This window comes from Protobothrops mucrosquamatus, unplaced genomic scaffold, assembly GCF_001527695.2.
Source record: "Protobothrops mucrosquamatus isolate PMUCROS unplaced genomic scaffold, P.Mucros_1.0 scaffold71, whole genome shotgun sequence".
In the NCBI taxonomy this organism is placed as follows: domain Eukaryota; kingdom Metazoa; phylum Chordata; class Lepidosauria; order Squamata; family Viperidae; genus Protobothrops; species Protobothrops mucrosquamatus.
In genome coordinates, this window is record NW_015386449.1 from 674,399 (window position 1) to 696,984 (window position 22,586).

Below are 22,586 nucleotides of genomic sequence, written 5' to 3' on the forward strand. Positions count from 1 at the left end.
TAAACAAGAATTGTGTTTTACAAATGACATAACTTTCTCTGTTTCAGGGGTGGAACAGAATCAACAAGATATGCAGTACAACTTATTAATGCCCTTATTCAAGATCCTGCTAAGGAACTGGAAGATTTAATTCCTAAAACTCATATAAGAACACCTGTTTCCAGCACTAAATCAATCCATACTAATTTTTCATCTGGCGTCAGTACTGCTTCAGCTTCAAACAAAAACTCATTTTCTATTGGAGCTTCATCTCTTGTCACGTCTCAGTCATCAACACTATCTACTTTCCAGTCTGCTAACAAATTAAGCAAAAATGTCCCAGCAAATGTGCGTTCTTCTTTTCCAGTCTCTTTACCTTTAGCTTATTCCCATCCTCACTTCGCTTTATTGGCTGCTCAAACTATGCAACAAATTCGACACCCTCGTTTACCTATGGCCCAGTTTGGAGGAACATTTTCAACCTCTGCAAATACCTGGGGACCATTCCCAGTGAGACCAGTTAACCCAGGCAGCACAAATAGCTCTCCAAAGCATAACAGTTCAAATCGCATAGGTAACCAGAATGGTAGTATTTTACAGTCTGAATCTACAGTTTTAGCTTCTAGCAGTCCTGGTGGTGTCTCTTCAGCAGTCCCATCCTCTCAGCCGCTTTGTGTGACAAATAATCGGACTCCGTCATCAGTCAGGAAGCAGCTGTTTGCTTGCATTCCTAAAACAAGTACCATGACGACAGCGATCTCAACTGTGACAACAACATGTAGCACACTGCCTTCAACTTCTCCTGCACATGAAAATACTGGGAATGTTCCCACTACGTTTTTACTCACTAATGCTCAACAGGCACAGCAATCTGCACTTAAAACAGATGCTATTCCTCCTGTTTCAGTACCCAAAGAAAAGGCATCCGCGCCAGAACAATCTGTTGGCATTGCATGTGTGTCATCATCGGTTGCTACTAGCAGCAGTATCATCTCTTGCAGCAGCCCAGGAGTCCTAGAGTCATGCACATCCAGCAGTCCTGCACCTCCAGATAATGTCTCAAATGAAACACTGCCAGCTAATATGCCTGAATTAAGTCCTCCCATAACTATGCCTTTTTCTTCAAGTTCAGAATCTGCTCCATTAACTTTATCATCGCCTAGATCGGTTGCTTCAGAAAATCAGGACAATGGTAGTTTACCTCAGTTAGCTGTACCAGCACCAAGAGTTTCTCACAGAATGCAGCCTAGAGGTTCTTTTTATTCAATGGTACCAAATGCAAATCTCCATCAAGAAACCCAGTCTGTTTTTGTTACAAATGCCGTACCTTTAACACCGTCTCAAGGTCCATCTACTACAGTTCACTTGTCATCACCCATGAACATTATGAATGGTTCTCAGATGCATATTAATCCATCCAACAAACCTTTGCCTCCTACCTTTGGGCCAGCAACACTCTTTAATCACTTTAGCAGTCTTTTTGATAGTAACCAGATGCCAGCTAACCAAGGATGGGGAGATTGCCCACTGTCCACACGAGCAGCAGATCAATCTTTCACTGTCCAGTCTACTTTCTTGAGTAACTCTGTATTGGGGCACATGGAAAGTGTACATCCTGATAACTCTAAGGCTCCAGGGTTCCGACCTCCTTCTCAGAGAGTTTCAACAAGTCCTGTAGGTAAGTTGCTAAGTTTCCATATGAAAAAGAGGAAAGAGTTTGTGGTCTGTGCAGTATAACTAAAACTATTTGCAGAAAATTATCACTTATCCTGAGCCAAAGAAATAGGGAAGGTACTATGCTGGATTTTTAACTATTTCTATTTGGTTGATATCATTTATGGTGATTTAATTTAATTAAAAGGATGTGGGAATTAAGTTGAAATGTAATAGTAAATCAGCCCGTGAATTGCTGAAAATTTTGACTTGTTTCAGAAATTACTTACAACTTTTTAAATTTCTATCTAACTTTGCTATTTGCCTCTTCAGTCTGATTTTCATTTTCTATTTACATGTTATGTTATTGTTAATAGTACTACAAACTAGAGCTGTCCAGCTGTTGAATAATAATTCGTATATTCCTAGGAAGCAGCCCTCAGTGGTTGCAGTAATTGTTTCAGTCCAGCTTGTCTAGCATGGAGAAGGGTGCTGTGAGGCTGATTTCCTGTTTAAAAAGTTTCAGAATGGAAAAATAAAGGGGGAGGATAAAAATATGTTGAACTATTGCTGGAAAACGTACACATTATGGTCATCTGAGATCTGCAAGAAAATGTTGCTGCATAGAGTGCTTTCATTCACTTCACTGATCATTCAGCCATATTCTGCCTGAACTATATTCTTCTGCTTGATTTTTCATATTTTACACACACACATTCTCTCAGTTGTTAATAGTCCCCTTGCAGAGAAGAATTATCATTTTTGCTAGTTGCACTGGAAATGGAAGCATGTGCCCTTGAAGTATTCTTTAGAACTGTATCCCTAGCAATCACAGTACTTTTTGACTCTGAAAATTAGTGTCTTCACTTTCTAAAAGTATAGTATAAATTTTTTTTGGTCCAGCCCCTTGCTCAAGCAGGAGAACCTATACCATCTCAGACAGGTGACTGTCTAGTCTCGTCTTTAAAATCTCCAGTGATGGAGCGCCCACGATTTCTGGAGGCAAGCTATTACACTGGTTAATTGTCCTCACTGTCAGGAAGTTTCTCCTTAATTCCAGGTTGCTTCTCTCTTTGATCAGTTACCAACCATTATTTCTCGTCCTTGCCTCTGGTGCTCTGGTGAATAATGTGACCACCTCTTCCTTGTGGCAGCCCCTTAGATACTGGAATACTACTATCATGTCTTCCCTATTTCTTCTTTTCTTTAGACTAGCCAAACCCAAGTCCCGTAGCCGTTCTTCATATGTTTTAGTCTCCAGGCCTTTGATCATCTTAGTTGCTCTTCTCTGTACTTTTTCCAAACTCTCAACATGGGATATGGTGACCAAAATTGGCTGCAGTATTCCAGGTATGGTCTTACTAGGGTTTTATAAAGCGGTACTAATACTTCGCATGTTCTTGATTCAATGCCTCTGTTTATACAACCCAGGATTATATTAGCTTCTTTGGTTGCTACTGCACATTGCTGGCTCATAGTCAAGTGATCGTCCACTAGGACTCCAAGGTCCCTCTCACGGTTACTGTTTTTGAGCCAGGTCTCACCCAATCTGTACTTCTACCTTTGATTTTTCCTGCCTAAATGTAAAACTTTGCTTTTCTCCACATTGAAACTCATTTTATTGGATAGGACCCATTGTTCACGTTTGTCAAGATCTTTTTGGATCCTGAGTTTGTCTTTTGGGGTGTTGGCTACTTCTGTCAGTTTGGTGTTATCTGCAAATTTGATGAGTTCCCCCCTTCAATTCCCTGATCGAAGTCATTGATGAAGATATTGAAGAGTACTGTAGGGCCTAAGACGGAGCCTTGTGGTACCCCACTGCTTACTTCTCTCCATATGGATGTAGTACCATTGAGGACTACTCATTGAGTATTCAGCCAGCTACAAATCCATCTGCTGGTGATGTTGTCTATTCCACCTTTTTCTAGCTTACCAAGGAGTAGGTTGTGGTCTACTTTATCAAATGCCTTACTGAAATCTAAGTATATACGTCCACAGCATTTCGCTGGTCTACTAGTTTAGTCACTTTATCGAAGAATGAAATAAGATTGGTTTGGCATGATCTGTTTTTAACAAACCCGTGCTGGCTACTATTTATGACTTTGTTTGCTTCTAGTTGTTCGCAGATCTGTTTTTTTGATTATCTTTTCTAGGATCTTCCCAGGTATTGATGTTAAACTGATTGGTCTGTAGTTTCCTGGGTCTGTTTTTTTTCCTTTCTTGAAGATGGGAACCACATCAGCCCTTTTCCAATCCTCAGGTACTTCCCCGGTGCTCCAGGATTTATGAAAGATGTGGTACAGTGGTTCTGAGATAACATCTGCCGGCTATCTGTCCTTCGTCAATAAGTCAGAGAATTGTTCTTATAGCCTCAATAGCATAAAAAAAAGTTATGATATAACAGTTTGGTCTTATTGGAAGGAAAACAGCTTGGCATATTTAATAAGAAAGAAAGAGTCAGATATATGGTGGTAAATATGTGGATCAAACAGGCTTCTGTTTTTGGCCTTTTTCCCATAGAATTTCAAAAATAGATTTGTACATTCTGCACCTGCTTGCAAACCTAACCTTCATAGTTACCAATGAATGAACAAAGCTTAATAGCAGTTTAAAAGATTTGTCTATTATCAAGTTCAAGACTACAAAAACATTTCACAGAATAGTTGTGTGATTCTTGAAGTACGTAAAGTGGACACACACACCTGTTAAAATGTCAAGTTTTGAGATGTTAAAATATCAGACCAAGATAAATCAGAGTTTTTTTCCACCTTTAATAAACCTTATAAGCTGTACAGTTCAATTGAAAACAATCTGAAATTCTTAAAGGGGAAAAATAAAAAACTTTCAATAACATGGTTGCATAAATTTGCACACCCTCTTATAAGTAGGAATGTGGATATGTTCAAAATTGACCAATCACATTCAGACTGATGTTAAATAGTAGTCAGTATATACCTGCCATCACTTAAAGTGACTGATCAAGCCCATATAAAGTTCAGCTGTTCTAGTAGGATTTTTCTGATGTTTACTCAGTTGCTTCTTGGTCTGCAATCATGGTCTGCAAAGAGCTTACAAAACATCAAAGGGGCTGTTGGAAGATATCAGTCAGGAGAAAGGTATAAATAATTTCCAAGTATCAGATATAGTATGGAACACAGTGGAAAAAACCAGTGATCAACAAGTGGAGAAAATATAGCACATTACCAAGATTTGGATGACCCTCCAAAATTGATGGAAAAACAAGGAATAAAAATGGTCCAAGAGGTTGCCAAGAGACCTACAGCCAAAAAAGGAGCTGCCAGAAATTCTGGCAAGTACTGGTTGTGTACTATATGTGATAATCTCCCGTATTCTTCATACGTGAGGGAAAAAATTATTTGATTCCCTGCTGATTTTATACGTTTGCCCACTGACAAAGAAATGATCAGTCTATAATTGTAACGGTACATTTATTTTAACAGTGAGAGAGAGAATAACAAAAAAAAAAATCCAGAAAAATGCATTTCAAAAAAGTTATAAATTGATTTGCATGTTAATGAATGAAATAAGTATTTGACCCCTTCGCAAAACATGACTTACTACTTGATGGCAAAACCCTTGTTGGCAATCACAGAGGTCAGACGTTTCTTGTAGTTGGCCATCAGTTTTGCACACATCTCAAGAGGGATTTTTGTCCTACTCCTCTTTGCAGATCCTCTCCAAGTCATTAAGGTTTTGAGGCTGACATTTGGCAGCTCAAACCCTCAACTCCCTCCACAGATTTTCTATGGCAGAGGTCACTTTTTGAGCACCAGGGACTGGTTCCATGGAGAAAGGTTTTTCCACAGACCGGAGAGTGTGTGGTTTTGTGTGCTGCATACGTCCTACGGATGGGGCTTTGCGTGTTTGTGCGGACCGGTTGCTGGCATGCTGCGGCCTGGTACCTGGTACTGTTCTATGGGATTAAGGTCTGGAGACTGGCTAGGCCACTCCAGGACCTTAATGTGCTTCTTCTTGAGCAACTCCTTTGTTGCCTTGGCCGTGTGTTTTGGGTCATTGTCATGCCAGAATACCCACCCATGACCTTTTTTCAATGCCCTGGCTGAGGGAAGGAGGTTCTCACCCAAGATTTGACAGTACATGGCCCCATCCATTGTCCTTTTGATGCGGTGAAGTTGTCCTGTCTCCTTAGTAGAAGAACACCTCCATGTTTGACAGTGGGGATGGTGTTCTTGGGGTCATAGGCAGCATTCCTCCTCCTCCAAACACAGCGAGTTGAGTTGATGCCAAAGAGCTCGATTTTGGTCTCATCTGACCACAACACTTCCACCCAGTTCTCCTCTGAATCATTCAGATGTTCATTGGCAAACTTCAGATGGGCCTGTACATGTGCTTTCTTGAGCAGGGGCACCTTGCAGGCACTGCAGGATTTCAGTCCTTCACGTTGTAGTGAAGAGTTGTCCAAGGATGTCAGGGACAAGATTGTAGACCTACACAAGGCTGGAGTGGGTACAAGACTATCGCCAAGCAGCTTGATGAGAAGATGCCAAGAGTTGGTGCGATTATTTGCAAATGGAAGAAACACAAAATAACTGTCAATCTCCCTCGGTCTGGGACTCCATGCAAGATCTCACCTCATGGAGTTTCAGTGATCATAGAACTTTGAGGAATCAGTCCAGAACTACACAGGAGGATCTTGTCAATGATCTCAAGGCAGCTGGGACCATAGTCACCAAGAAAACAATTGATAATACACTAAGCCGTACTAAGTCATGTTTTGCAAAGGGGTCAAATACTTATTTCACTCATTAAAATGCAAATCAATTTTTAACTTTTTCAAATGTGTTTTTCTGGATTTTTGTTGTTGTTCTGTCTCTCACTGTTAAAATAAACCTACCATTACAATTATAAACTGATCATTTCTTTGTCAGTGGGAAAATGTACAAAATCAGCAGGGGATCAAATGATTTTCCCCCTCACTGTATACATTGAATTTTCTCTAGATAGGACACCTATCTAGTTTGGGAAATCTGAAGCAATGTTTATAAGTTTTTCAGGAAAGTCAGGAAACACTAAGATTTCCACATCTGTTTTTTCTAGGCAATTAATTATGCCTAGTAGTCCTGTCTTATGAAGTCATGGACAAATAGCCACCAGTGGTTAATACTGCTTTTATATTTAGGAAAATGGCAACTATAGCTGCCTTTCAAGGTGATTTTCCTTTTTAAGAAAAATTTTTAAGGGAGTCCTTTCTTGGTTCCAAAATGTGGTGTTGAGTTTCACAGGCGGTATTCTTCCAAGATCAGCTTCAAGAAACTTGTGGAGAGAGAAAGTTTCTGCCATAGTCGTATATCTACAGATAGGACATTTGGGAGTTGTCCTGGAATTTTTTTTTTCTATGAGCCTATCTACTCTTTTTTAAGTTTAGCCAGCTATTGTCAAACTCCCTATGTAGTCATGTTTTGAGATATCATTTTAGAACATTTGACAGTGGAGTTGAGGAATTGTCCTGCTTTTCCAGTCTGATTATGAGAGGCAGGGTGGTTCCTTCGACTGAAGAGGCAGTTGTGGACCACGCCTACTCTTTCCAGGAGAAGCTGTGAAATGCCCTTTGTGAGACTCAGAAAATAGAATTTCACAGTAAGTCCAAATGTCTGTTTTGTTTTTTACCCTTCAGTGATTATAGAGTGGTAGTGATATCACTGAAGGTATGGTCCAATACATTGTTACTTTTTTTAATGAGTGTGCAGGTATGCTTTAAAGTGGGAATTGGATGTTTTAAATCTTGAAGAAACTTACCATATATTTTACCACACTGTTATCAAAAAAAGAAAAGAAAATTAGTTTTCTAACTACTTTCATAGGAGAATCATATTAGTCTATGGCAGTGATGGCGAACCTTTTAGAGACCGAGTGCCCAAACCGCAACCCAAAACCCACTTATTTATCACAAATTGCCAGGGCCGCATCAGCATTGTGGTGCCCTGGGGGGGAGGCAGGGAGGTGCCTCTGAGTGCTGCCTCTGGCACACAAAAACTGGGGCTGCAAAAATGGGCCACCATGCTGCAAGGTGCTGCACGGCCACCGCCGTGCCGCGGGGTGCAGATACAGGGCGCTGCACCAAGCAAGAATGGTGCAGGGCTAGTGAGTATCACGCAGGCACTAGCCCCGCCTCATTTGCAGCGCGTGCATGCTATGTCCCCATGCGCGCATGCACACATGTAAAATGCTTCCCCCTCCCTTTTCTTCCAGTCCACCAATTGACAATGGTTGGTGACTGCTCTACCACCTCTACTTGAGCTTGCTAGTCGGGCGCTTTGCCTCCTTTGTGCTGGGTGGGGCTCCTGCTCCAGGCAGCAGTGGCGGCCTGATGGACCTACTGGCGGCGGTGGTGCGCATGCCAACAGAGAGGGCTTTGAGTGCCGCCTCTGGCACGCGTGCCATAGGTTCACCACCACTGGTCTATGGTGACAAGGAAGAGTCTGGTAGCACCTTTTCTAACTGACAAATTTATTGAAAGGCCTTCATGAGCTTAAATTAATAAGATTTGATAGTTGGAAAAGATGTCACCAGATTATGTCATGCTTCAGACAGTCATATTATGTATTCTAGTAAACACAGAGTTAGGATTGCCCTGGATGAGACTAGAGGTTGCAGGAAGCCTTCAGAAATTTTGATGAAATGTCAAGAAAACCACTGAATGCAAATAGGAGATTTTCAGAAAGGAAGAATAACCAATCACTGATGTGAGGAAAAAGTCCAATAATCCTTTAAAATGGACATATAAAGCAATTACTGTATATTCTTGAAATTCTGGCAAAAATAATGATTTAAAGATCTGGGAATCAGTAATGACTTGATCAGATGGAAATATAAAAATAGGCAAATCTTGAATCTCAACAAGCAGACATTTTGTATAATTACCCAAATACTAACCAATATTTATAATCAGAATCTAGTGATTTTCTGATTGTCTTGACAAATCTGTAGTTACTGATTTGCTCAACAGAAGGACTTAAAGATATAACTACAGTGAAATCATTACATATATTCAGAAGCTGTTATGTGATAATAAAGTTTTGTTGACCATATAGATTTGCACTATACCATTCAAGAGATTCCAAAGACACCTAGAAAAATGTCCACTTCATTTTCAAAATTATTATAGATGCATGAAAATCATCTATGGATCTATTTTATTCCAAAGTTTATTTGACAGTTACAGTATGTCTATCTTAAGTCAGAATTTTGAGTTTTTCCCCCAACCTTTGGCATAAAATCTTTGATCTGGACCATGAAAGTTACATTTCTTATTTCTGAAGTGAATCACATTTTAGAGTTTTCAATTTATTTATTCTGCAGACTGCTAAGCCATTTTAGCCTGTGATAACCACTGTTTGTTTGGTATGAGGTGTTTTTGGTGATAGTAATCAATTTTATTTGCTAAATCAATGAACCCTGTGCTCGATCCACTTTTTCAATCTATCATCAAGACTCAGAACTGAATTTTCTTTCTAGAAATTGGATTCCTCTTGCATACTACCCAAGAAATTATCCTCATATTATATAGATGACGTACAGCAAAAGCTTCACCACTTAAATGTTTATCATATCCTTTTTAGTCAGATCAAATCTTTTTGCATGTCATAACATTTTCATCAGGTTTTTGTCCCACACCAGAAAACTAATTTCTACTTATTTTTTTCCCTTTGGTTATGGACACAAATCAGTAGGTTATCTTCTAATGCATTAATTCCTTCTATCTATGCTTAAGGGCCATTCAAGGGCAGCTATTATACAAGTTGCCTTTGCCAAAGGTGTATCTCCATAATACATCTGCCAGGCAGCTGTATGGACTTTTCCACCTTTCTTTATCACTATTCTATAGCTGTCCATACAAGAACTACTATTTCCTTTCATAAAGACATTTGATCTTATTATATATTCCATTATGTAAGTTTGCTATCTTCGGATGTATGATCCTCAGAGATCATGAAAAATAATTGCAAGTTACTTTTCAATAAATCTGGTTCTTCAACCAGTCTATGCATTCTCACAATCCTTGTTGCAGTGGTCAATTTGTTATCTTTATCCCACCATATCAATATTAGAACTAAAATAATTGCTATCCCTTAGGGTCCTGCCAGAATCTTAAAAAAACATTCCTCAATATTGGTTATGTGCAGCCACAAAAACTTATATAAACTCATGTTATTTAGTAGCACAAACTAAACCTTGAGAAAGGACAACAAGAAAACAGGAATTAATGCTTTCATCATATCAAAACCGAGGTTGTCTTTGTAGAAAGTTCTCAGGATTTCATTCCCTTTCTTTTTGAATCACAGTGAGTACTTCTATAATGCTCACATAATGAAGTGAACATGTTCATATATGAATCAAAGTAAAGAAGGCTTATGTACATAACATTCCCCAACTAGGTTTGATGTAACTCATATAAAGTAAAATTGCAGAATTCAAAATCTTTCTAACATTCATCTTGTGCTCATTTGCAGATAATAAATTAAAAAGAACAAATAGCAAACTGTGCTGAAAATTAGCCATTTAGAGATTGTTTCTGGTTTAATATGCAAGCAAAATATATTAATCACATATTTATTATATTTAGCCCATTCAGGGACAAGGTGTACTTTTGGAGGTTAATCCCCCTTTTCCAAAGGGCAGACAATAATGACACATTCCTTGCAATTATGTCAAAGTTCACTAGATTACTTTTAGTGATCCTTTGTGAGATTGGAAGTTGAGTTGCAGCCCCTAGCTTCTAAGATAATGTCTGCTGTACCACAGCTAGAAATGTAATTTTGAGCTGATCTTTCTCCATATGCAGTCTGTAAGATTATTATTTCTATTAACTTATAATATATAGACTGAAGAATGTGACTGTTTGTATCAAAGTATTTGCAGTTAGATCTGGCTAATATTGCTGTCTCACTATGAAGATTAATTTTAAATTGTAAGTTGTATATATATATCTGTGTTTTCTCAAGATCAATAGTTATTTTAGAATTTTTACTACAAACTTGATAATGCCAGTTTATTTTTTATATCTTAACTTGCCCTGTACAGTTTTGTATTATATACATATATTTTCTTTTCTATCTTAAATGTAGCCATGAGGGATATAGTATTTTGGTAATAAACAATTCAGAACAGGATGCTTCTTAAAGATCTTTCTAAAAGCTCTTTAAATAATTAAATTTCAGTGAGAGAGAGAGATTAAATTTATATGCCACCCATCTCATTGTCTCAAGATTTGTGTTGTGTTCTCTGAATATTTTTTTCCTGAACTTCATATAAGTTATACAACAGATAACGTATTCTTGTTCTCTGGATTTATTTTCTCAGATATACTTGAACTAATCTTAGATTTTCCTTCTCTAGATCCATCCAGCAGTTCCTCAAGCTCTTCTTCAACACCTATGGCAGGTTTTTCTGCAAACATTCAAGGAGCACGAGTTTATCTTCAAGGACCTGTTGGGACCCCCAGTTTTAACAGGCAACATTTTTCTCCCCATCCTTGGACAAGTGCTACAAATTCATGTAGGAGCTTTCATGGTTTGTCTAATTCAGCCTATGAGCCTCTTCATAAAGCCTTTTTGCTTATTATATGATTTAGTTTTGACTGATGAGGGAAACTGGCAGCTAAAAGAGAGAAGATTACTAAATAGAATTAAACTGTTATCTTTAAATCTGAACTGTGCGTGACAGTGAAGGACTATGATGAAGGATAGTTTCAGTTTTTCCCCTTAATATTTTCTGCCATATACAATTTGAAGTACTAAACCCTTCTGTGCAGTAAAATAAGGGGTGGTGAGTTAGTTTTGTCATACTGGTTACTCCAATAGTAATTATAAATTTGAAGGAAAAATCCATAGAATTGCACATCACTTTTAGTTTTTAAAACTTTAATTATCCTGCAAAAAGAATAAGTAAATAATATATCCTTTATTCTTTCAAAGCAATATTTGAATAAAGTAAGTCCTTTGTTCAAATATTGTCTTTGAAAAAATAAAGGATATGTTTACTTAAATTATCCTTTTTGCAAGATAATTAAAGCTTTAAAAATTAAAAGTGATGTGCAATTCTATGGATTTTTCCTTCAAATTTATAAGTTACTACTGAAGCAAACTTAATCTTAAAGTTATACAGTGAACCTATGAACTGAATCTCAAGTATCAACACTCTTCAAATATTCTTGTCACTGAAGAACTGTATAATCGGAGATATAATAAATAATTGGTGAATCTGAAGCAACCTCTGCCTTGTCAAGCTGCTCTTTCTTATTCTCCTGTTTTTGCTCAGTTGTTATTCACTGACCAATTACAAGAAAAGGAGAAGTTAAAACCTGATAATCACCATGCACAACCATGAAGAATTGATGTGAATGCTGAGAAGAGGAGGGGTGTCTATGCTAGCTTGGCCTATAGCCCCCTCTGCTGCTGGCATTGAAATTAAATCAAAACATGGCTCCAACAAAAAAGCTATCCATCCCTGAAATAATTCTTACAACTTTATTGCCTAATAAAAGCTGTTTTAACAATGAATTGCATTGTGGAGACCTGTTCCATCCATTAAACAGCTTATCCTTATGTCTGCTAAATTAGAATGAAGGGGTATTTTTTTCATTTCTTTCAAAATGCTTCAGTACTAGCAACAGTTATAAAATACATATCTTTCCCATAAGGAGAAACTTTTAACTGTTCTAGGTAAGCCTTCATATTTAATAAAGCAAGAGGATTGTTTTTCCATCAGGTGAATCACCTATTCCGTCAGTTTCCTCGGGATCATCTTCTCCTCTTTCAGCTGTATCTGCACCTTCTAATCTGGGACAGCCAAAATCAGGGAGCACAAGTCAAGATCGAAAGGTGCCACCACCTATTGGAACAGAACGGCTTGCTAGAATTAGGCAAGGAGGTTCTGTAACCCCTACACCTCTGGGAAACAATTTCACAGCTCCTGTAGGACACAGTGGCATCTGGTCGTTTGGCGTTAACAATGTTTCAGGTGAGATCATATTTAAGAGGAAGAGAAAGCTAATTTGGAGATTAATACAAGTAGTCTTCGACTTACAATCAAAATTGAGCCCAAAATTTATGTTGCTAAGTGAAACATTTGATCAGTGAGTTTTGCCCCCATTTTATTATCTTTCTTGCCACAGTTGTTAAGTAAATCACTGCATTTGCACCATTTCTTTCCAAATATTAAAAAGTGGTAAAAATATTCCATAAGAGAATATAGGAGTGTTCTTCAGAAAAAGAGCTTCTGAGATGGATGAAGAATTGTAAGTGTAAGAAAGTAAGCTTGTTTAAGAAGTTAGCACACAACAAAAGATGACACAAGGAAAAAGACAGGGAGATGGAAGGAAAACCACATTTGAATTTTTAGATCTAGGAAAAGAAGGAAGACTTTGTTTCTTTGAGGTACCATAAGGAAAATGAAGAAAGATATGTCTGCTGATAGCTGAAATTTTTCTTCCTTGACTACTGCTACAAACAGTTTCACTAAAGAGACTGGAAAAAGTGGCATTTCTGTTTTCATAATAAGATTACAGATGAAACTACAAAAGGAATTCCAGGCTTTTGTCCAATTTTTAATAAGTGCTTTTTTTGTCTTTTTAGAAGGCCTATCCAGTTGGTCCCAGCCTGTAATGGGAAATCATGCAGTACATCCGCAACTCTCTGATCCAGGCACTTTTTCCCAACATCAACCAATGGAGAGAGATGATTCTGGAATAGTGGCTCCCTCAAATATTTTCCAGCAGCCTATGCCGAACAGTTTTGTGGATTTCTCTAAAGTACATTTTAGTGTATTTTTCAATGTATTTTAATGTATATTTTCTCACATACATGCTGCATTTTCTACAAAATTTCTACAATAGAGTTAATAAGTTTCATTTCATTCCCATACTTTCTGTGAGTCATAGTGTTTTCAGTGAATTTTTCTGTCTTAGACACTTGAGTTTCAAAATCCTTGCAGTTACCTAAATTTTAAACTTTTCCCCCAGTCATTACACTTACAGAGATAATACAGTATTATCCTGTTTCACTCAGAATAGTTGCTACTAAATCCAGTTTAAAAGGGCAATCAGGTGTTGTCAATGATATATGAGTTAATTATAAGAAAGGGCAATGTTCAAATCCAAAGTGGACAAGGATGCTCAGGAAAATAGGTGGGTATTTAAGAACACATTGACGGGAATAACCATGCATTGTTGTCCTGTCCCCAAAAGTGCTGCAATTCTCCAGAATCTTTTTAAATTATTAGAAATAAAATTTAAGTTGCAAAGGAAGCTTTGGAACCTTAGTTTAGAGGAAGGAATTTGGGGACAAGCCAAATAAACAGGACTTTATTGAGTTATCAATTTCACATAAATGAAAATAAATTGGCCCTGTATGGAAAATGCATCTCCATCTGAAATAGGTTTAAAATGTACCTTTAAATTGTATGAAAATCTGAGAAATACATTGCCTTTTTGTAGATAGACTTGTTATAGACTTCTTCCATTGTCTCATTCAATTGTATTGCAACAAATAGAAAATGCTTTGAAGAGACTTCCATCTTTGTATCTTTACTTATTATAAATAATAGTAGGCCAAGTTCTGTCCTGTTAAATGTAAATTAATACTCCTTTCCTGTTTCAGGGCCTACCAATTTCCATGTATGGGGGCACTATAATACCCTCTCATCCTCAGCTTGCTGATGGACCAGGTGGTCCTCTTTTCAATGGACTCCATACTCCAGATCCAGCATGGAATCCCATGATAAAGGTTGTTCAAAATTCAGCTGAATGTACTGATGCTCAGCAGGTGCAGTAATCATCTTTTAAGTTCAAACTTTGGTCTGAAATAATAAAATTGAACATGAGAGCAGAGATGATTTCTGTTTTCCAAGCTCATGCAAATTAGTATAAATTAAATGTGAACTTAGAAAGCCTATGAGATGTAGAGTTAAGGCACCAGATAAGAATCTGGGAGTTCTAGTCCTACTTTAAACACAGTGCCAGCTGGGTGACCTTGCGCCATTCCCTCTCTCTCACACTAAGGAAGGAGGCATTGCCAAACCGGTTCTGAAAACTTGTCAAGAAAATTACAGGGACTGGTCCAGGCAGTCATTAAGAATCAAACCTGACTCAAGAAAGAGAGATCAGTGGTGGCGAACCTATGGCACGGGTGCCAGAGGCGGCACTCGGAGCCCTCTCTGTGGGCACACGTGCCGTTGCCCCAGCCTTGCCTCCCCCCACGACCCCCTCCTCTCCAGCAGCCCCCCTGAAGGAGAGTCGCCCTCGAGCGTGGCCCACATGGAGCAGCGCAGCCAAGGACATGGTAGCCAGGCAGCATAAACAAGACTCTGCCCTCACACCCCATCATGCAGTTGATGCTGCAGGGCGCGGGCAGAGGGTGTGGCCGCCATAGCGCTGCTGGGCTGCCTGAGCGATCTGCGATGGGCCCTGGAGGTGGTGAGTGGTCCTGTGCACAGGTGGGGCGGGGGATGGGGGCAGAGCGGGGGTGGAGCAGGGTGGGGCCAGTTTTTGGGCACTCGGTCTCTAAAAGGTTCGCCATCACTGGCTTAGATCCTTCAAATGTGATTATTCAGATTAGATTTCTGGATAAATGTACTGAAAGCCATGTCTTAAAATGAAGTCATACTGAAGGATAACAGCTGGTAGGAACTACTTACAGTGAGGGGGGGAAGTATTTGATCCCCTGCTGATTTTGTACATTTGCCTACTGACAAAGAAATGATCAGTCTATAATTTTAATAGTAGGTTTATTTTAACAGTGAGAGACAGAATAACAACAAAACAAATCCAGAAAAACACAATTTCAAAAAAGTTATAAATTGATTTGCATTTTAATGAGTGAAATAAGTATTTGATCCCCTATCAGTCAGCAAGATTTCTGGCTCCCAGGTGTCTTTTATACAGGTAACGAGCTGAGATTAGGAGCACTCTCTTAAAGGGAGTGCTTCTAATCTCAGCTTGTTACCTGTATAAAAGACACCTGTCCAAAGAAGCAATCAATCAGATTTCAAACTCTCCACCATGGCCAAGACCAAAGATATCAGGGACAATATTGTAAACCTACACAAGGCTGGAATGGGCTACAAGACTATCGCCAAGCAGCTTGGTAAGAAGGTAACAACGGTGTGATTATTCGCAAATGAAAGAAACACAAAATGACTATCAATCTCTCTCGGTCTGGGACTCCATGCAAGATTTCACCTCGTGGACTTTCAATGATCATGAGAAGGATGAGGAATCAGCCCAAAACTACACAGGAGGATCTTGTCAATGATCTCAAGTCAGCTGAGACCATAGTCACCAAGAAAACAATTGATAACACACTACGCAGTGAAGGACTGAAATCCTGCAGCGCCCGCAAGGTCCCCCTGCTCAAGAAAGCACACGTACAGGTCCGTCTGAAGTTTACCAATGAACATCTGAATGATTCAGAGGAGAACTGGGTGAAAGTGTTGTGGTCATATGAGACCAAAATTGAGCTCCTTGGCATCAATTCAACTCGCTGTGTTTGGAGGAGGAGGGATGCTGCCTATGACCCCAAGAACATCATCCCCACCGTCAAACATGGAGGTAGAAACATGCTTTGGGGGTGTTTTTCTGCTAAGGGGACAGGACAACTTCACCGCATCAAAGGGATGATGGATGGGGCCATGTGCCGTCAAATCTTGGCTGAGAACCTCCTTCCCTCAGCCAGGACATTGAAAATGGGTTGTGGATGGGTATTTCAGCATGATAATGACCCAAAACACCCGGCCTAGCCAGTCTCCAGACCTTAATCCCATAGAAAATCTGGAAGGAGCTGAAGGTTCAAGTTGCCAAACGTTATGACTTGGAGAGGATCTGCAAAGAGGAGTGGGACAAAATCCCTCCTGAGTGTGTACAAACCTGGTGGCCAACTAAAAGAAATGTCTGACATCTGTGATCGCCAACAAGGGTTTTGCCACCAAGTACTAAGTCATGTTTTGCGAAGGGGTCAAATACTTATTTCACTCATTAAAATGCAAATCAATTTATAACTTTGAAATGCATTCTTCGGGATTTTTTTGTTATTCTCTCTCTCACTGTTAAACCTACCATTACAATTATAGACTGATCATTTCTTTGTCAGTGGGCAAACGTACAAAATCAGCAGGTGATCAAATAATTTTTCCCTCACAGTAAAAATGAAATATTACTTTATGATGATTAGGTCTCTAAAATCTGGTCACTTTTCATAGTATCATAGGGGTTGAAGGAACCTTGAAAGTCTTCTAGTCCAGAGGTCTCCAACCTTTCTGGGCTTGAGGACCGGAGGGAAGGAGAGTAGCTTCAAAATTGGTGTGCATGCATACAAACCTGGGGCCACGCACACTGGTGCGGCACTAGCAGCCCTGTTCGCACATGCGGCATGCGCTGGTGCCATGCGCATGCGTGAACGGCCACACACACTCCACGGCAGCTAGCATGCGCGAACAGGCCACACAAACCACCTGGGCTAGCCACACATGCGCGAACAGGCTGCGGACACCCACTCTGCGCTAGCATCCCTGTTTGCCCCACATGCATGTGCAAACGGGACCTCGGGCGCTACAAGTGGAGAATGCGCACCCACGCGTGTGTGCACCGGCCAGCCATTTTCACGGCCCAGGCCACAAACCATAGGTTGAGGACCCCCGTTTTAGTCCAACCTCCTGCCCAAGGTAGGAGTTCTCAAACCATCTGGGACAAATGGTTGTCCAATTTTTTCTTGAAAGCCTCCAGCAACTGAGCACTCACAACTTTGGGAAGCAAACTGTTCCATTGCTTAATAATTCTTACTGTCAGGAAATTCCTTCAAATTTCCAAATTGGTTCTTCCCCGACAAACTTTCACACATTGCTTCTTGTCCTACTCAGTACTGTGGAGAATAAATCAACCCTCTCTTTCCTGTTGAGCTGTTCAAGTGTTAGAAGGCTGTTATCATGTTTCTCCTCAGCCTTGTCTTCATTAAGCTAAAAATACCTAGTTCCTTTACTCATTTCTCATAGAATTTATCCTCCAGACCCCTTATCGTCTTTTTTGATCTTCTCTGCACTTTTTCTACGGCCTCAGTGTCTTTTTTGTAGTGTGCTGACCAGATCTGGATGCAGTACTCAAATACGGCCTCACAGATGTGATATAGAGTGGTACTATCACTTTCCATGTTCTTGATGACCTCTGTTGATGCAGCCTAGAACTGCATTAGCTTTTTTGACAGCTGTAGCACACTGCTGATTCATACTTAAGCAGTGCTGCATCAGGACACACAGATCCCTCTCATAGGCTCTACTGTTGAGCCAGGTACTGCCTTATCCTGTACCTGTGCATTTGGTTTTTCCTGCCTAAGTGCAAGACCTTACTTACCTTGCCACTGAATTGCATCTTGCTGCATAGGGCCCAATACGCAAGCCTGTCACGATCCTTCTGAATCTTGAGTTGATCTTCCAAAGTGTTAAGTTACCCCAGCTTTGTGTCATATGCAACCTGATTAAGTTCCCCTTCTGTTCCTTCATCTGGATCATTTATGAAAATGTGGGAAGAGGACTGGGCCTGACAGAACCTTGAGAATTCCCTACTTCCCTACACTCAGATGTTTTTTTCTTTGAGAACCACATGCTGAGAGCAGTTGATCAGCCAACCGCAGATCTGTTAGTGTAGTATTGTCTATCCCACATTGTTCTATCTTGCCAGGAAGTAGGCTGTATTCTTTTTCAACTGTCTTACTGAAATTTTAACTATGCTGTATTTATAGCATTTCCTTGGAGTTTTGAATTGGAATCAAGCTTAATTAGTTAGGTGCTTAGGTTTGGGATCTTCTAAATGTAATTTTCTTTAGATCTTTGCTGTGTTGTTCCAAGTACTCCATGAAATTAATACCCTGTTTTATGTTGTTTTCCCATTGTAGATTTGGCCTGGTACCTGGGCACCTCACATTGGAAACATGCACCTCAAATATGTCAACTAATCTAGGAGGGCCTATATTTCCTTTTCTTTTACTTTTTTTAAAACTTTGTTTGGAGAAGTCTCTGACCTTGGAAGAACTTGGGATTTTTTTTAATGTGCCTAACTAAACTATTTTTTCCACTGTGGGCTGTTACAAGAAACTTGTTAGCCCATTGTTATAAGAACAAAATGAGTTACCTATTCAGCTGATTCTGTTCTCCAGTTAGTTTAGCCATTTTGAACTCAAATCGGATAAAGCTAGTGCTTTTGGCTAAACACTACTGAATGCTACTTGTATGCAACAGAGAACTAGATGATTACATGATTTCAACCTTTTAGGGTGGTAAATACATGTATAATTGTTTACATACTTAAAAGGAAAAATGTTGAGTAAATTTCATGTCGTATAGTGGCTCTACTTTATGTAGCCTGTATTAATGTGAAATATTTACCTGAATATTCAATAAAAAGATGAACATTACAAGATTTTGTGTACTAATCTTAATATATTGATTTAATGCTAATGCCCAGTGGTGTTGCATTTGAATCTGAGAATTAAAACATTTTACTTTTTTGCCTGGATAAGTCAATATAATATTTGCAAATTTCTTAAAAGCTTTCCTCAATTCATCACTGATTGAACTGAGTGAAATATATGCAGAAATCCCTGTTTGTTCAGTAGCATAATTCCAATGAATACATTGTTATATTCAACAGGAAAAGATGTATAAAACAGGTGCTCAGAACATTGAAATATTTCAGATTAAGGTGCCTTTGAAATGAAGTAAAAGAATCATTTAAAAATATTTCTTATACTCATCTTTTAAAAAAGCTCAACCAGTTTTATTACATGTAGACCATTACAGTGTTTATACAGACATGATACAATCCACTTTACAGTGAATTCCATGTAGCTGCAAGACTGCCATGGTAAAAACAGCCATACTGTTAGATTTTGAGAATACGATAATAAAAAACATTCTTATACTCAACACAATTTAAAAGATAGGCACATCTAAAGCATCTGATCCTGCACAGGGAAACAAAGTCAATCTAAACTTTAATCTGAACTGGCAGTATAAACTCTGCAACAGTATCCTCTATAGATCATTGCCATTCACAGTTCAAAAAAATCTGTGGGGTGTGACTGCAAATTTTTTGATTAGAATCTTTTTTAATCATGACAATGCCACACTCAAACTATTATGGGGGCTATGTCCTTCTGAAATTTCATGTAGCCACCTTGAAGTTTTTCCCAGGTTGTCAGGGCATGCACATGTATATGCAAAAAAAATGGAATAAATAACAAAGCGTAACTTCAGCAGTAGTCCAGGCAGGAGACAACTGCAGTCTTCTGTGCATTCATAGCTGCAGAATAAGAATGGCCAACATGTCTTTGACTCTAGGATCCTTTATTGTTCCCCATTGGCCATGCTGTTTAGAGCTGCTGAGAATTTTAATTTCAAAATAATGGTGCTTAAGCCAGAAGATAGACCAAGGTCATTTGATGACTGTTGTACTCAGTAAAAATTAGAAAATTTTCTATGCTAAGGGGCAAAATTATAAATAAGGATCTCTTCCTTAGTTTTTAATTCTGAAACAGTAGGTTTTTAATCCATAAAAGCAGCTTGGAGATAAAAAGTGCTTTGATTGCCCTAATGAATTACTTGTACTTGGAGAAAGTATAGCTCTGCCAATTCTGGACCTCACTGCTTCATTCAGAACCATAAATCATGGGGATTTATAATACTTATACTGAACGGGGTTCATTCATTCATGACAGAACTAAATCACTGTCTCACAGCTGTGAGATGGGCAAAACAAACTAAAATTTAATTCTTGTAGAATAAAAGTATTGGTGGTGGTAATATTGCTTGATTTGGGAATTAGATATGCTACCTTTGAGCATTCTTCTTGGAGATAAAAGTGATAATATGTTGCAAGGAATATTGTGATAAAACAATTTCTGAACATTATTGATTTTCTAATTACCTCAGGTGAAATTATGGTAACATGGCATATGTACAGTGATTGGTGAAAATAGTGCACCCAGACTGCTGTTGCTGCTTAAAGATATTTAAAGACTTAAAACAATTTAAAATTTGGATCCTTTAAAATCATTTTCTAACCTAACTTTTTGCCTATGTGTCTCACTTGTCACCTAGGAACTATATCAGATCCTAAAAACTACATTACAATATCTGCATTCACAATGAATATCCATCATATGTGAATTAAATATATATCTCCTGTGAATCATGAAGGAAATCTGAAATTGAACTAAAATCAGAAACCACAAAAAATATCTATAAGCAAATAACAGCAGGTCCCTGGTTCTTCTATAAGCTGTCACCAGAAAAAAAAACCCAGATAATTTCAGATAAATCAATCTGACATCAGTATCTAGACCAGTGGTGGCGAACCTATGGCATGCACTCGGAGCCCTCTCTGTGGGCACGCGCGCCGTCGCCCCAGCCCCGCCTCCCCCCGCAGCCCCCCTGGAAGAGAGTCACCCCTGGGCGCAGCCTGCACGGGACAGCGCAGCCAAGGACATAGCCGGGCAGCAGGGACAAGACTCCACCCTCATGCCCCATAGCGTGCAGATGATGCTGCGGGGTGAGGGTAGAGGGCATGGCTGCCATGGCATTGCAGGGCTGTCATGGTGATCTGCAGTGGGCCATGGAGGTGGGGCGTGGCTGAGTAGGGGGTGGGTGGGGGCGGAGCAGGGACGGGGCGGGTTTTGGGCACTCGGTCTCTAAAAGGTTCGCCATCACTGATCTAGACTGATTTGAGAGCAGAAGATAAGCTCATAGCTCTACAATAACTGGAAACAGTACAGAGCTGTTGCCAATCAACTATCTTTGACAGTGGAGACAATTATGGGGATGCTAGGTACAATTCAGCTATTTAAGCAAAAGCTGGAAAGCCATCTGTCACTGAACTTATTTTGAATTCCTGCATCAATAAAAGTTCTGTCTTTCAAATATGAGCAAGGGAATAATAGATTGAGCAAGGTAGAATGAGATGATAAAAAACTAACATATATATTAATTAGAACAACAATATAACAGTTTGAAACAGTGATGCATAAGGTTCAGCATGGAAAGTAAGTTGCATCAGTAAGGTTACCTTACATGACAAGCCTTAGGTAAAGATTGGCTTCGCCCATTCTGCAACAGTACCATTTCACAAGTACCCCAACCAAGGCAACAAACTGCCTTCCCTAACTGGCATTCTCCTTGAATGGCCATAGTGGGATCCTGAATGCACTGCCAGTTCCCAGCAACCCCATGATGATTTCCCTGGAATGGGAATGGGAATAAGCTAACAAGAAAAGGGAGAATTCCAAGCCTGAAACAAAAGATTATAAAAAGCAAAAAGAGGAGCATAAATTGCCATTGCTCAACTTCAGGTTTGGTACTGCTGTTGGTTCCAATACCAGTCCTTTATCAATCAGAATTGCCTGCAGCATTGGTTCCAATACTGGCCTGTCATTCAGTCCTTCATTTATCAATCAGATATGAATGTTGCCAAATCTTCATAACTTGTGGCAGCTCACAGCACATCAAAATATAGTAAAAACATCCAGAGAAGAATAAAATACTAAAATGTAATAATTATTGTGGCTAACAATGAAACTAGACCATCACAATCATGCCCCAAAGACTCGTCTGCAAAAACCCAGTCTTTAAAATCTTACAGAAAACCAGGCTTTTTAGAAATAGGCTGTGCAATATTGTAAGTGCCATGATGGAAAAGCCACTCTCAACACATTCCAAATCAGAGGCACATACTATTACAAGCAGTGTCTCCTCGGATAAGCTCCCTTCAGTTAAATCTAGACAGAGTAGGTTGGTATCTACTTATAGTTCTTATAGAATCACAGGGCTGGAAGGGACCTTGGAGATATTCTAGTCTAGAGATCCCCAACCTTTTGGGCACCAGGGACCGGTTACTTGGAGAGAGGTTTTTCTGCGGACTTGAGGGGGCGTGGTTT

At 39.3% G+C, this 22,586-nt stretch overlaps 1 protein-coding gene across 1 annotated transcript in view; it reads left to right on the forward strand.

Annotated features, from left to right (window-relative positions):
* LOC107284146 (ankyrin repeat and KH domain-containing protein 1) overlaps positions 1-19,072 on the forward strand; it is a 112,280-nt gene extending 93,208 nt beyond the window's left edge. The window contains exons 30-35 of the mRNA XM_029283379.1: positions 48-1,657; positions 11,011-11,169; positions 12,382-12,633; positions 13,248-13,423; positions 14,271-14,435; positions 18,552-19,072. Of these exons, the coding sequence (XP_029139212.1) occupies positions 48-1,657; positions 11,011-11,169; positions 12,382-12,633; positions 13,248-13,423; positions 14,271-14,435; positions 18,552-18,611 (2,422 nt within the window). The 3' untranslated portion in view covers positions 18,612-19,072. The remainder of the gene's footprint in view (positions 1-47; positions 1,658-11,010; positions 11,170-12,381; positions 12,634-13,247; positions 13,424-14,270; positions 14,436-18,551) is intronic.
* The last annotated feature ends 3,514 nt before the right edge of the window (positions 19,073-22,586 follow it).